Source organism: Crocodylus siamensis, chromosome 5, assembly GCF_052110815.1.
Source record: "Crocodylus siamensis isolate JL-2025a chromosome 5, ASM5211081v1, whole genome shotgun sequence".
NCBI classification, from domain to species: domain Eukaryota; kingdom Metazoa; phylum Chordata; order Crocodylia; family Crocodylidae; genus Crocodylus; species Crocodylus siamensis.
In genome coordinates, this window is record NC_143399.1 from 121,933,119 (window position 1) to 121,949,110 (window position 15,992).

General features: G+C 45.9%; 1 protein-coding gene across 1 annotated transcript in view; it reads right to left on the minus strand.

The window, feature by feature from the left end:
• EPDR1 (ependymin related 1) overlaps positions 1–11,396 on the minus strand; it is a 48,962-nt gene extending 37,566 nt beyond the window's left edge. Inside the window, exon 1 of the mRNA XM_090050112.1 lies at positions 10,932–11,396. Within this exon, the coding sequence (XP_089906238.1) occupies positions 10,932–11,155 (224 nt within the window). The 5' untranslated portion in view covers positions 11,156–11,396. The remainder of the gene's footprint in view (positions 1–10,931) is intronic.
• Positions 11,397–15,992: the final 4,596 nt, after the last annotated feature.

A 15,992-nucleotide genomic window follows, 5' to 3' on the forward strand; every position in this document is an offset into this window, starting at 1 on the left:
GGGAGTGCCTACTCAGATTTCTCCATTTGCAAAGATGCATCCTGGGAATCTCCCAGCAAGAGATTCCCCAGGCACCAGTCATATTGCTATGCCCTGATTCAGGGTGTGCCTTTGAAAATGAGGAACACTGCCCCAAGACAGATTCCCCAGGCACGTGTCTGGAAGCAGGGAGACCCCAGAAAAAAATATTGCTCTCAATCACCTCACGTGAATGAGTTAATCTTCAAGGTGCCACCCTGCCCTATTTTCTTTATGATATACTGTAATCGAAATGGCCTAAACTGACATAGGAGAAAATGGCAAAGAACCTGCTACCTTAATGAGAATCTAAAACTTCAGATTCAGTCACTGAGGAGAAATAATTCAGGTTTATACTCTATACATGCATTCCATGTGCAATAGGTGTACCTCAGTGTGATTTTACATTTTGAGAGTCTTTCATTAAAAGCTTTTACCTATATCTGAATATCATTAATGAATTAATAACAATACTCTACCAAGAGATGTTTGCATTTCAATAGTCTGTGAAATTACTCCAAGATATGTAAAATATAGGTGTTTTTTCCCCAGTTAATCTTTCAAGTGGATATACTATATTAACACATACAAACATTATGCTGTTTTCAAGTTCAGGTTGGTCTACATACAGAAACATACCACTCAAGCAAGAAATTGTGAAAATTAAGGCATTTAACACAATGGACCTTCGATGCCTACGTTTATAGGCATACGACTTCCCATTACAGCAACCACCACACATTCCAGACAAGCTGTGCAATCTTAATTCTGCCCCAGCAGGAATACCAGGCTTCCAGCACCTATTTCTTCAAACTCTCACCCCTTACAAGGAAGCAAGATATCCTCCCTGCTAACCTTCCAGCACAGTCCTGGAAACCATACTCACTCATGGTAGGAGAAGGGATGGGTCTTTAATGAGACTGGACCTTTTCTCTGTGACGCTGTTTTGCCAGCTAAGCACTCAGCATCAAGGTCACAGAGTTCACCTTGAAGGTTCACCCTCTGCTCTTTCCAAGAGCATTTTGTCTGACAAAAGCTATCTAATAAAATTATCAAAGATGCTTAAGTGACTTAGAAAACTGTTTTCACACAGTGCCTTTTTTACATGGCAGTCTATGATATATTAGAAATATATGCCACCATCTCCACAAGAGTCTCAGGACAGCTTACAATAAAACCAGATAAATTCTAAAGACAGAGAACAAAAAAAATTAAAATAAAACAGGAAATAGGAAAAACTCCCCAGACAGTGCCCCCAAAGTTAGCCCTAACTGCTGAAAGGTCACCCAAATAAAAAGGTCTTACAACCCTTCTGGAAGATATGTAGGCTCAAATCTAATGGACCACAAAAGCAATTCCAAAGACAAGGAGTTAAGATGTGTAAATTCAGACTCGGATGGACCACAAGGACAAGGGAGTTCCAGAGCTGACCAGCAACTGCCAGGAATGACCTCCCATTTCACCTGACAAACCTGTCCCACAGATGGTACATGTGGGAGGTTGCTCTCAGCTGACCATATGGTTAGAGATCACAATGGAACATATTGTGTATGTAGAGTCCAGGCTATTTAGGACTTTATAGCACCCTGATTTGGGATTTAGGAACCTGAGTACATCCATCATTTTTGAGAACTGCCTTTAAAAACATTTAAAAATTTTACTTTAAGCCCCACTGAAATTGACTGGGACATGGGAGTCTATGTACCTGTTAATTTTGAAAGACTAAAGGTCCTGAGTCACTTCACCAATGTTAAAATTTTACCCATACATTTTATTTCCTTAAATGTTAAGCAGCAGAAACCACTCCTAAAACCAAGCATGGGAAACACATTTGCAGTCACTGGGTATGTCTACACATGCAGTTAATGCAACTGAATAAAATCTGACAAAATTTGAGCTGGAGTAAATTAATCCCAATGTCACCGTCTACCTGTGCGTTTAAGAGCAGTAATTTACTCCACCGTCAGATAGTATCTCTATGGGACAGGACTATCCTGCTTCAAAGTAAATTAATCTACTGCGCTGTAATTGTGGTGCATGTGTAGACAGTGACTTTACTGCGCATTATATTAGTCTACTGCACAGTAAAGAGCACATGTAGATGCACGCACTCAGTGTAGCAAACTCAGTTCTTTAACCTCTTGAGTCATAATTATGGCCACATCAGAGACGCATTATTTGATCTTAGGTCAAATGCTACTATTTTCCCCTGTGCAATGGCAGATCTTTAAACAATTAAAAATTAGCTTGAGAGAAGTCAGAGACGCCTGCCCATGCTCTGTTTATTTTGAAAAGTGATCTTCTCTTCCTCTGACAAATGCTGTTATATTTGTATCTGACCAGTTGGTGTTTCTTATCAGTCTTGACCAAAGACTGACACAGGTATGCAGACAGCCTACAGGAGTGCAGGATACACTTGCCTAATCATAGCATCTTCCCCCCTGGATTGCACCGGCAGCTTTTGTTGTCAAGTTGAAGGTTAATCATATTTATACTTTGTGTCTGTGTATATCTTTTTCAAATTCCACTGAAGCTAGAGAAATCAGCAGTGTACACTTTTGTTATTAAACAAATATTGCCCTCTTTTCATCAGTTCTACCTTTTCACTCTCCATTACTATTGTTATTAAGAGAGATCCCTAAAGCCCTTAACTGTATCAAGGTCCTATTGTGCTAGGCAGTGTACAAAAGTACAAAAAAGGACAGTTCCTTTCCTAATTTGTTTAGGCTCAGAATATGCACAGGGATGATTGAAAATTCATTTTCTCTTTCTATTGACCAGTCTGTGCATTTAATGTATTTTCCTGTATTTCTTATTGAAGATGAGAAGATAACATGACATGATGAGGTGTACTTCCCTATGTAAGCAGCAGTAAAGATGAAAACTCATGAAGAAAAGTATGGGGAGACAAGAATGAAAACTTGTGTTCTGCACCTATTCACCCATCCCTGCAAATGAATCCAGAAGGTCTCAATAATGATCTAATTACTCACGATGGGAGGCAGCTGACAAACACCCTGAAGATAAAACACTGCTCAAGCCTATCCTCCAATGCCTCATTGGTTCATCTGCCTCTCCCTAAATTTTCCTTCAATAACTGAGCAACTTTACCTGCTCTGCTGCTTCAACATGCCTCACCCACTGGGGAAATGCATTTCTCACTTTGCCTTTTGGAAGAACAAAGGGAACCATGAGACAAAGGTAAATTCTTGGATGAAATCCTGCATGTATTTGTAGTCAGTGGGGTTTTTTCTTGCTGACATTATTGGGGCCAGGAGATCACCCACATGTGGAATGGCATAGTGTGAATAACTCACTTGAGCAGTTCATATTAGCTCCTTGGAAAAATATTTTGAGAAGAAGAGTGAAAATACTTGCATAAGAACAAGGTGCTGTTGTTATTATGTCTATGATGGGTACATTTGGCAAGTGAGGATTCAAAGACATCCCTATCTTTAAAACAGGTTATACCATAATAAATGGTACTCTCTCTGGAATGGGGATTATTGTTTTGTTTTTTTTAGTGCACCCGTTATGATATGACAGCACTACTGGTGGGAAATAATGAAATACAATATGAGATGACACAGTCTGGTGACTGAAAATTCTTATTTGTACTCTGCTTTATTTGTATTATAAAAACAAACTGATCACCCCAATGGCCACCTTTTGTTAAGTACTGCTAAACAGAAATCAAAAGACAGTCCCTGCCCCCAAAGTCTGAAACTCTAAACCATGAAGAGCAACAGGGAAGGAGGAGAGAGAGAAGAGAAGGGTAACTGATAAATAATATAAATATAGGCTTGTATAGGATAGCTGAGACTGGGGATTCCCAAGAAGCCAAACATCCAGCTCCCATTTAGTCCCTTTGAAAATCTGAACCTTAGTTCACAGTGGGTGAGTTACAAGTGATGCTTTACTGCACACCTACACTTCACTGTCTATACATGCACATCAATTACTGCGCATTAAATCAGTCTAATGCACTGCTTGCTATTACCAATACATACAGGTATTAGAAAAATGGCGCATTAACTAATATACCAAAGTACACATGTAGACCCTGACCAGAAGCAATTTACTCCCAGTCAGCCTATTCAGCAGTCCACAACTGCTGCCAGGCTAAACCCCAATCTCCACAGGGCAGACAAGAGGGAGCTGTCCTGGCTCTAGGCCAGCTCCCCCACCCCAGAGATTGGGACTGTCCCTGATTTCCCCACACAGCTGGGAGGGAGCTGCCCTGGAGCTGGGATGGCTTCCCCCTACCCTGCAGAGATTGGGGCTGGCCCCAATCTCTGCATAGCTGGGAGCGATCTGCCCTGGAGCCAGGACAGCTCCCCTTGTCCCATGGAGCCCAGATCTGACCCCATGCCCCTTGCCAGCCCAGGGATGGCATCTGGAGAAGCCTGGAGCACCACTGGCTTGCTGTGGGGGGGAGGGGCAGAGCAGGGCAGGAGCAGCCCTGGACTGAACTGCTTTGATCAGAAACAAATTTGCTCCCAATGACTGCATGTTCAGATACGTGCCCAGGTGCAGTTTAATGCGCCTGAATTTTCTGCACAGAAATGTAGGCACATTAATTGCACATGTAGATGTACCCAGCATGAAGGTTCACTGATCTAATGGAACACTTGTGTGTATCTACACTGTGTCCCCAGCATGTCCAGGGAGGGACACATGCCCTATCCACTTACTCCCATTTCCTATGTACCAAATGTAGAATGCATCAAGGAAACTGTTCCTAGGGTGTCGCTCTCAGCTGCTCTCAAACATGCTGGAGAAAGGGGATAGGGTATAATCACACCCTGACAGACCTTGAAGCAATTTACTGGTGGCATCTTGGTTGAAGTAGATAGGAAAGTAGCACCTGATTAATCAGATTCATTTTAAATGTATGCAAAGAGGAAAAGCTTGCAGCTACCACTCTGCAAGTTGTTCCATTCAGCTGTACAGATCCTTGTGCCCCTATGGAGTATCAGTAAAATCAGTTGACTGCAGTAGGGCTCTGCATTGGTACTCAAGCCTCCCAGCAAGAAATGCCTGTAAATTTAGGGCCTATATTTGTAAGATTGAGAAAACACTTTGTTTATTTAAAACATAATCATCTCTCACGCCAACACTGATTGCTGCCTCATTGCTATGTTTCATATGAGCAAAATTTTCATGTTGCCGACCACAAGAAATTTTAGTAAAACTTTCTCAGAGACTTGCACAGCATTTTGTTTGCTTTGGTAGTCATTGCTGTGGCTGGGAAAACTTAAAGGCAGAATGTCTTTCACTTTTGACTTCTAAGGCCTTTAGTACATGACACAGTAGATCCAAAGTAAAATGAAGATGCATTGGGTCCATCCATACATTATGATTACATGTGAAAAGAAAAGTCTTTCTGTTTATTTTAAAGGTGGTTGGATCATACACTTAATGGACACTAGTCAGACCCTGGCTGAACACAGACAAAATCAGCTTACAGTTCTGGATATGAGGAAATCTGCTCAGTATGGGAAAAGCAGGAGTGCTGTAGGCCAGAGGACTCCGCAGTAAATGAATGGGCAGAGTTAACAAAGAGATGCTTCAACTGCACCTGTCTGCACTGTGCCTCTTACCAGTATTATGCGCCCAGGCACTACTGAGTCCAAAGCAAATATTTATCCAAAATGTATAAAGAGCAGATCTTTGCAGAACAGATATTCTGACCCTGGGAGAATCTATAAAATAATGTTTTGATCTCCAAATAAAAATAGAATCTCCAAATAATATAAAATTATATTTTGAAATTAATATGGGCATTTGTCTTTTATAGTTTACTTGTGTTATCAGACTAGAATAGGCTAGATTTTTCTAATGCAGTTTTACACTTGGTGTAATTTTGACAATCAACCTGCAATTCATATAAAAAGGAACTTCTGCATTACAGGCCTCTATGAAGCAGACCCCACTACCTATTTCACATTTTTAACATTGTTAAGAACATTTCTGTTCAAAATCTTACTGAAATAAAAGCAATAAGATGTGGGGGAAACTGTCAATAAAAACAGGTTGAGAAAAAATAATGTTGCAACCATTAACAAAGAAAAAAACTCAAGTTTTTTCAGCAAAGTACAGAATGACTACATGATGTTAGAAGGAAAAATGCTGATAAAGGAAAACAAGAAGCAAAATGAAAGCATACAAATATTTTTTGCTTATCAGCGATAAGTAAAACAAAGCAGCAGCTGATAAATCACATTGTGTTAACAATTTATCTATCTGTCAAAACATGGAAGCAAACTGAACAATCTACAAATGTAAACACCTTCTTACTGTTGGGTCTAAGGATCAGGTGGTCAGGTATCCTGGCCAGGATGGGACACAGACCAGGTGTCCTTGGATAAAATCAGTGAGAATCTGAACTGCTGGGGTAAAATCCTGAACCTGCTAAAGCTGATTGAAATTCTGATGTGGATTTTCATGGGGCCAGGACTTTACTTCTATTTTCAGCTCTGGTACTGCTCTGTTACACGAACTTCGGCAAGTTCATGAACAATCACAAACTCCGCAACGACTGATTCAGACTGGACATAAGAAAGAACTTTTTCATTGTCCAAGCCCCCAAGGTTTGGAATAGACTGCTGCTGGAGGCAGTTCAAGAACCCACTTTGAACGCCTTCAGGACACATTTGGATGCTTATCTTGCTGGGATCCTATGATATCTGCTGACTTCCTGCCCCTGGGGCAGGGGGCTGGACTCCATGATCCTCTGGGTCCCTTCCAGCCCAAATGTCTATGGAAAAAAAATCTATGAAAAAAAAAGTTTCTTAATCAATATGACTTATTTTACCCATCCCTAAACTGTCATGCTCCCATGATTAAACATTTCCCTTATACTAATTAATAAGCTTAAACTTAATTTGGATGAGTTGGGTTGTAAGTTTGGGCCTCAAAATCTTCAACTCCCTTCATAAATATACAGTACCTAGTGCCTATCTGATGGTAGTTTAATACAAATTATAATAAATAAAACATATAAGAGAAGATGTGGTACACTCACATTTGTAAGTGTGCCTGAAACCTATTTTTCTTTTAGTCCCTAAAATTGTGATTCCTCAGATGAGGCCTATTCTGAGAAGCAGTTGTTTTCCTAGGGTCTCTGAGGCTCTGAATTTAGTAAGTTGAAAAACTAAAGAGACTTCTTTTGTTCAATCAGGTCTCTTCTAATCCTACTTTTTCACAAACCAGGATGGTGTGCTGCCCCGTAAGGCAGTGATACTGTAAAGTCAGTCGCTGACTTGATTTACCCCACGTTTCTTTCTCTTAAGGTCCTTACATTCCAGAGCACTATACAAGATAGAGATGTGTATACGGGTAGCAGATATTGGTAATATTTGCACTGAATTATAACAATTGCAAAACTAGCAGTAGTCACAGGGAACTTCTGCAGTCATATGATAGAATCACAGAGCTGGAGTCCCTTTCAGCTCTGCTAAAGGCAGGAACATCCCTGTCTAAGCCATCCCCAACAAATGTTTGTCTAACCTACACTTAACTTCTAATGACAGAAATTTCACAACCTTTCTAAGTAATCTATTCCATTGCTTTACTGCTCTGAGCCAGAAAGGCCTTTCTAATACCCAATTTAAATCTCCTTGCAATTTAATCCCATTAATTCTTGTCTTGTAGCTATGACACAAAGATAATTTATTTCTACACTGTGCACAACAGCCATTTTTGTATTGGAAGACTGTTTTCAAATTCTCTTCAGTCTTCCCTTCTCCAGACTAAACAGTTCCAGTTCTTCAACCTTTCCTCCTTTGTTATAATTTTATAGCCCTCAAATAATGTTTGTTGCGTTCTTCTCAACTCCTTCAATATATTCATGTCTCTTCTGAAATGCAGTTCACCAAACTGCACACAGTGCTCCAAATGAGGCTTTACTAATGCTGATTAGACAGGAAGATTCACTTCCCTGACTCGCATACAACACTCCTGTTCATAGAATCATAGAAGTAGGGACAGAAGGGACCTTGTAGATCTTCAAATCTGACCCCCTGCCTGGGCAGGAGGAAAACTGGGCTCAAATGACTCCAGCCAGGCAGGCATCAAGCCTCTTCTTAAAGAGCCCCAGGCACCACTTCCCTCGGAAGTTGGTTCCAGATCCTAGCCACCCTAACTGTGAAGTAGTTCTTATCGATGTCTAATCTAAACCTACTCTCCAACAACTTGTGGCCGTTATTCCTTGTTATGCCAGGGGGCGCTAGGGGAAACAAGGTGTCCCCCAAACCCTTCTTGTCCTCCCTAGTGACTTTATAGACAGTCACCAGGTTCCACCTCAGGCTTCTCTTGTGAAGGCCGAACAGGTTCAGGTCCCGCAGTCTTTTGTTGTAGGGTCTGCCCTGTGTCCCCAGATCATGCGAGTGGCCCTCCTCTGGACCCTCTCAATGTTGTCCACATCCCTCCTGAAGTGGGGCGCACAGAACTGGACACAGTACTCCAGCTGTGGCCTGAACAGTGTTGCATAGAGGGGGAGGATCACCTCCTTGGCCCTACCTGAGATGCACCTGTGGATGCATGACAAGGTCTGGTTAGCCCTGCCAACCGTGACCTCGCATTGTCGGCCCGTGTTCATCTTGGAGTCAATAATGACTCCAAGATCCCTTTCTGCCTTCGTGCTCTCAAGAAGGGAGTTTCTCATCTTATAAATGTGCTGCTGATTACTACTGCCCAAGTGAAGCACCCTGCACTTCTCAGTATTGAAACACATCCTGTTTTTGTTAGCCCACCCCTGTACCCTATCTAGGTCTTGATGCATTCTTTCCCTCCCTACTAGCGTGCTCACCTTACCCTATTAATACATGATGGGATGCTATCAGCTTGTTTTGCAGCAAAACTACAAAGCTGACTCATTGTTTGTGATCTATTATAACGTCTAGGTCCTTCCCTGCAGCCTAGCCACTTGCCTCTCATTTTATATTTGTGCATTTAATTGTCCCGTCCTAAGTGCAGTACTTTGTACTTGTCCTTACTAAATTTCATCTTATTTATTTCAGGCCATTTTTCCAATTTACCAAAGTCATTTTGAATCCTAATCTTGACTTAAAGTGACTGCAGTCCTATGCAGCTTGGAGATGTATGTCATTTTACAAGATGCACATTTTTATAAGATTGAGTAATCCTGTCCTCTAAGTCATAAATGAAGATCTTGAAAAGTTCTGGACCCCAGACAAAGCCCTAGGGATCCCACTTAACACCTCCTGCCAGGTAGGTATTGCAGCACGATGACTACTCCTTAAGCACAGTTATTCAACCTGTTATGCCCCACGAAATAACAGTGTTATCTTCTAGTTCATTAGCTTACTAATCAGAAAGTCATGGGAGACCGTTTCAAAGGCCTTGCTTATGTTGGCTTTTGAGACACTAGTCTCCCAGTTTAATTTGATCTACTTGAGATACACATTTTGAAAAAAATACTATGATATTTGAAAGAGAAGGTTCTTTGGGTAGACATGATAAATATTATTAGTTGGTCTAATAAAAGATATTAAACCAACTAATACCCAAATGACATTTGGAACACCTTTGAATTCCATAACAAAGCAAAACAAAAAAGTGGAAAAAAATCTGCCGCAAGAAACTTTACAAGGTGAAAATGATAAATCTCTCTCTATCTATTGGGCCTGGAGATTAGTCACGACCTCAGGGCTCTCTTTCTGTCACCTGGCTTCGTGTCCGAACAAGTAACTGCCTCTGAAATGACAACCCAGCCCATTAGAAATATTATTATTCACCATTAGCTTCCTACAGCCTCATTTCTTTCTCCTCAGCACCAAAGGAATAAATGGAATCGGGTGGGGAGACCTCTGTCATTACAGCAGAAATCATCTCATCAGGCCATGCTAGAAACACACCCATTCACTGAGATGAGTAATGTGAAAACCAGAAGGCCATACCCTGCTCTTGGCTAGGCTGCTGTAAATCCATAGCAGTCCACTCCTTTGAAAATGGATTGACTTCAGATTTACAGAGACCTCCATAACAGCAGAACTGGTCCTAGGGTTTCCACTGACCTGGGAGAGTCTAAGTAACAACCAGAAGATAAAAGGTTGCCTACTGGTTTGGGAAGTGGTCTAAAGGGTGCTACAAAAGCTGAAACATTTTCGCCTCACCAAATCTATGATTTATTTGCGAGAGGCCAGGGTGGCTGCGGGTGACACCTCATCACCTCCACCTAAACCACTGTGGGAACCACATCACCATGACCCTACCAAGACGTAATTTAGCAGACGCCTGCAGGGCCGGCCTGTCCTATCCTATGAAACCTGTGGCCTGTGGCCACAGGGGGCCTGCAGACAAGGGGCCCCCTGCATCTACCCACTTGCCCTCCTCCACCTGCTTCAGGTCTGGCCACTTGCCACTCCCCACCTCTGCTGCCAGCCTCTCTGGCCACTTGTCACAACCCCCTGGCCGAATCCACAATGCTGGGCTTCTTTGCATCAGGGTGCCCCAAAACTATATCTTGCAGGGGGCCTCAAAAAACTGTAGCCCGGCCCTGACCACCACATTCCTCGGTCTGGACCTGAGGCGGGTCAAAGCTGTGGCCTGAGCAGGAGCCGGGCGACGGTGACAGCACGGCCTGCGTAGGCTTTTCTAACCACATCAGGAAAAAAAAACTTTGTGGGTTTTTTGGACTACGGGAGAGCACCGCTCTTCGGCAGCCCCTGGCTCTTGGACTCTAGGTGGGCCCCTCGCCCTTGGGGCGGCTCCAGGCACCCCGGGGTGGGGGCTGCCGCGGAAGCCCAGGCTGAGGGGAAAGCCGAAGGCCGAGCCCCGGGGAAGAGGCGAGGGGAGGTGCGGCCGAGTGGGGGAGGGGCTGCAAAGGGGCAGGGAGAAGGGGGGTCCCTCCCTCGCCTCCCCCCGGCCCCGCAGGGCAGGGCACCTACTTCTTGCAGGGGATGAGCCCCTTCCTCTCTTCCAGCAGGCGGACGCGCTGGCCGGGGCCGTCGTAGGAGACGGCGGCGCGGGTGTTGCGGCCCGTGGTGTGGTCGTAGGCCACGGTGCGCCCTTCCCACTGCTGCGGTGCCTGGCAGGGCGCGGGCGATGCCCCCGGCCCGGCCGCGCCCCAGCCCCGCAGGCTGCCCAGCACCAGCAGCAGCAGCAGCAGCATCGCCCCGCAGTGCCCGGCTGCCAGTCACGACGCGCAGCCCCCGCCCGGCGCGGGAGGTGGAGCCCGGCGCGGGGCGGTGATGCCACCGCTTGTTCGGCAGCGCTCCTCCGAAGCTGGCTCGTCTGCAGCTGGGGACCTGCTGGCCCCTCCGGGCCCTCCCCCGCAGCCGGGCCAGCCGCCGCCCGCCCGCACTGCGAGGCCGGCTACTAGGACAGGCGAGGCGCCTCGGATCCAGGCGCTACCTTTCCTCAGACCGACTCGCGCGTTGTCGGAGAGCTGCTGCGCCTGCACTTGGCCTTATTAAATGCCATCCTATTTATTCCGGCCCGTTTTTCCAGCTCACCCAAAACATCCTAATCTTGATTTGAAGTGGAGGGCAGCTGAGCTCAGCCTTTGCCATCCTCCCCCGGTTCAGCAGGGAGCAGGAGTGCCCTGTGGCCAGTGGTGACGCGTAGGGGGTGCACGTGCACCCCCTGAGAGCGCCGGCCAAGGAGTGGGGGTGTCAGGAGTAGGTCCCCCTGCACCTCCAAGTGCCAGCAGTGCACCACTGTCACTTGCAGGTTAGCAGGATCGGCCGCAGGGGGATTTCCACCCCCCCCCCCCAGGATCAGCCACCCCCTGGTTGCTGATGCCTGCTGCCCCCCCGACTCAGGAGGCACCAGTCGCCCATGCCTGTAGCTGTGGTTCACACCCTTTTTTGTACCAGGACCCACTTGTAAACATCAGTGGCCAGTCCCAACCCAATGCCCCTCATTCCTGACCCTCTGCCCCCCAGTCCCCAGGCCCCCGGTGTGTGGGGGGGTATGGGGACCCCGGGCAGCCAACTGTGCCAGCCTGCAAGGGAAAAGCCAGGGTCTCCCATGTTGTTCTCCTTTAAAGGAGAATCAATTTTTAAAGTTTATTTGTGACCCTTTCCTATATTCAAGCAACCCGCTATTGGACCTTGACCCATGGGTTGAGAAACACTGCCCTACAGGATTACAGGACAGCAGGACTAGAAGGGACCTCACAAAGTCATCTAGTCCTGTCCCCTGCTCCAGGCGGGATCCTCCTGGACTGAACTGTCCCAGCCAGGTGTCTGTTTAACCTGCTCTGGAAAGTGTCCAAGCATGAAGGCTCATTGTTTCTGCCTTTGGTTCCAGTGCCTGACCAGCCTCAGAGAAAGTCCGTCTTAATCTCCAACCTAAATTTCCCCTGCTGCACCCTGAGGCCATTGCTCCTAGCAGAGGAGCCAAGTACTTGGGGGCCTGAGGGCCCGCCGCAGAAGGTTATCACCTGAAATGAGTAAAACTTTCCACAGGTCCATTATCTTAGGCCCTCCCCACAAAAAATAAAGTTGGAGCAGTCCTGTCCCCTGCAGCCACAGAGAAAAGTCCATCTCCATCCTTCCTGTAATTGCCCTTCTGGTATTTGAAGACTGTTATCAAATCCCCTCTCAGTCTTCTCTTATCCAGGCTAAATAACCCTAGTTCTTTCAGCTTTTTGTCCATTATAACTCTGGTCTCCCATGCACTGGATCATTTTTGTTTTGTTCTCCGGTTTACCATGTGAATCACTATGATCCTGTGATTTCAAGCAGGGAGAGGGGATTCCCTCTGCTGTTGGCACGGTGGCAGGTTCTTACTCAACAAAGGGGCACCCCTCCATCCATGCTCCATATAGAAAGCAGGATTTTATACTTTTGGTTGTGTTTCCAGCGAGTCACCAAGTAGTTGAGTGTGTGGGGAAATGGACGGGCTGCTTTCCTGCTACTCTTCCTTTTTCTTCATTTCTGAGGAGCAGGGCACTGAGGTGGCGAGGATGGATCAGGAACAGGCTAAAGCAATGTGTTTTCCTACTTGTCTTGCGGCCATTAGTTTACTTCTTCCCCACCACTCCCAACATAGGTGCTAGCTGGACACGTATGGGTATTTCTCAGGCTTGTGGGCTTTACTGGTTGCCTCTACCCCTTTTCTGCTACACGTCTCAGAGTGTTTTTAAGCCTTCCTCAGAGGCATTGGGTGTTGGCTACAGTGGGGACTTTGACTGGGCTGTGTGAATGCTCCTGCTGGGACCAAAGCCAGAGGTTCCTGGCTAAAAGGTCTCGTCCCTCTGCTCAGGGTGGTGTGGCCCTCTACCTGGGATCTCTTGAGCATACATTGACAACATTTCATAGAAGCATAATGTTGGCTGTTGGGGTCCCCCTGCTTGACCCGTGTCAGGTCTGTGTTGTGTTGGGGCCGAAGATAGTTTTATGTACAGTTTAGATTAGTTTGTATGGGATGGTTTGCATAGGGATGATCCTGCCTCAGGAAGGGGTTAGACTAGATCGGTGGTTCTCAACCTTTTGTGTAGCAGGACCCATTTGTAATCATCAAAGGCCAGTCCTGATGCTGTGCCCCTCAGTCCTGATCTGCTGCCCCCCTGGCTCCAGGTCCTAGTCCCCAGTGTGTCGGGCAGGAAGGGTTTGTGTGTGTGTTGCATAGGAAGCCCTAAGCAGCCCCTTACAGGCTGCAACTCTGCCAACCTGCAAGGGAAAAGCCACAGGTTCCCAAGTTTTTTCTTTTTTTAAAGAAGAATCTCTTTTTAAAGTTTGTTGATCCATTTTTAAAGTCTGTTCATAGTGTGACCCACTTTTGAGTTGTGACCCACAGGTTGAGAAATGCTGAACTAGATGACCTCTGGAAGTCCTTTCCAGCCCTATTTCTCTGGGCTTTTATGATTCTAAGCTCCAGAGCTGTTTTATTGTCCTAACACTCATGTCAACTTGTGTGCCCTTTGGACACAGTGGGCATGTCTACACAAGACGCTCACTGCACAGTAACTGAATAATACTGCACAGTAGCACATTGCAGCAAAGCAGTAGCAGCACAAAAAAGGCATTTACAAGTGCTAGTGCGCAGTAACTCTGGTTACTGTGCATTTATTTACTACTTGATTATACAAGTACTAAATAAATGCGTAGTAACCACTGCATAGTAGCACCTTGTGTAGATGTGAACAGCTAGGAGTAAGGAGAAACTTCTTCAAATGAGGCTTTGGTGGGAATTCATTGTTACTTCCTCTTATCTGCTCTCTGGTGCCTACCACCACCACTCTCACCCCAAGCACATGAATTTTCCTTCATGCCCCATGTCTCTTGGAAACCCCTTGGCCTAAGTTGGCAGCCTCTTCTGATCCATGTCCAGAGCAGTGTTTCCCAACCAGTGTGCTGCTGCACAAAAGTGTGCTGTCAGAAATGCATAGGTATGCTGCAAAATTTTGCCGTGGCAATGAGCTGCAATGAGCTACAATAGGTATGAGGATGGGGAATGCCTTAACAGGTGTGCCACAGAAAATTTTTATTCATGTACATGTGCCCTGGGCTGGAAAAGGTTGGGGAACACTGTCCTAGAGAACAGAGGGGGAGTCTGAGCCGGAGGCCACTGGAAGTATAGGACAGAGGGTGGCTGCAGCTACCGCCTGTGAGCAGAAAAACATGTCTCCCTGATTTCCAAACATTCATCCCAACTTGTTCAAACTTCATGAGTCAGGACAGGAAACTCCTAGTGAGAACAGTGATTCCTAATGACTGTGCCGTGAGAGTGGTTACACTAGTGTGCCATGAGAGTGGTAGAAGCACACTGCAAAAAATGGGTGGGATAGGACCCTGGCCAGGCTGGCCCCACTGAATGGGACCTACAAATAGGATCTAGCCCACAGACCAGCAAGTGAAGTGTATGGTCAACTTTAATCAAGAAAAACCCCCAGGATGCCCTGGGTATCAAAAGTTTGGGAAACTCTGAGCTAGAGCTACATTCTACCTTCAGCTTGCTATTAAGACACTTGCTGTTGGGTCACTTGAGGGCAGACAGTGGTGATGCATAGGGGGTGCACGGGACCTCTTGAGAGTGCCGGTGCACCCCCTGAATGGCCATGCTCACCGCTTAGGGGATGGGATAGGCAGGGGGGCAGGTGGGAGTGCCTGTGAGCCCCCTGCAAGTGTCAGCCAGGGAGTGGAGCACCATGGTGCTCCCAGAAGTGGCTGCAGTAATCGGCCACCTTGCGATCAGCTGTGGGGGACCCCTCCCCATTAGCAAGTTTGGCTGTGGGGGTACCTCCCCCTGGTTGCTGACTGGTCGCTGAGGGGGCACGTGCCCCCCTTCCCAACTAAGGTGGCACCAGTCACCCATAAGGGCAGAATTAGGTCTCTATCCATACAGAGTCACATTCAGCTCTTTTTTAATTAGGTGTAAATCTGGAACAACTCCACTGAACACAGGGTTCAGGTCTGAATTACCATGAGGTAAGGGAAGACTTACATGGCATGAAAGGCTTTCTCCTACTGAAAGGGCTAAAACTATTGGCGTGTAGATAGTCTGCAGGGTTTTTGTGATATAGCCCTTTGGGTATTATAAAGCCCTTTGTGACCCTCTAGTGTTTAGTGATTTAAAACACTAAATCTTAATTTTAAATCTCTGCCCTTACAGTTTCTTGTGCTCGTTTCTTAAACAGCAGCAGTGACGGGGGACTCTTGGAGTCCTGCACTGAAGTTTTCGGTCCCCAGCTCGGATCAGCTGCTGTCACCCCAGCCAGTACAACCCAACCTACTTCCCAGCTTGTGTTTCCAGTGCTGTGTGTAGCACGGACATTTTGGGCTATTGAAACAGTTAGCTCCCTAACCCCCTACAGGCCACAGATAAAATAACAGGGGTGGGGTGGGGGGGTGTTTCCCTCCAAAAGCTGCAAAAGTTTCTTACTGAAAATATGGGAGTTCAGCCCTGATTAAAAAGCCCTTGGTTCTTTGCTCAGTTATTCTTCCCCTCCCTTTCTTCTTAACTTGCATCTGAATTTGTAGACCAAAGAGGGAGAGAGATGA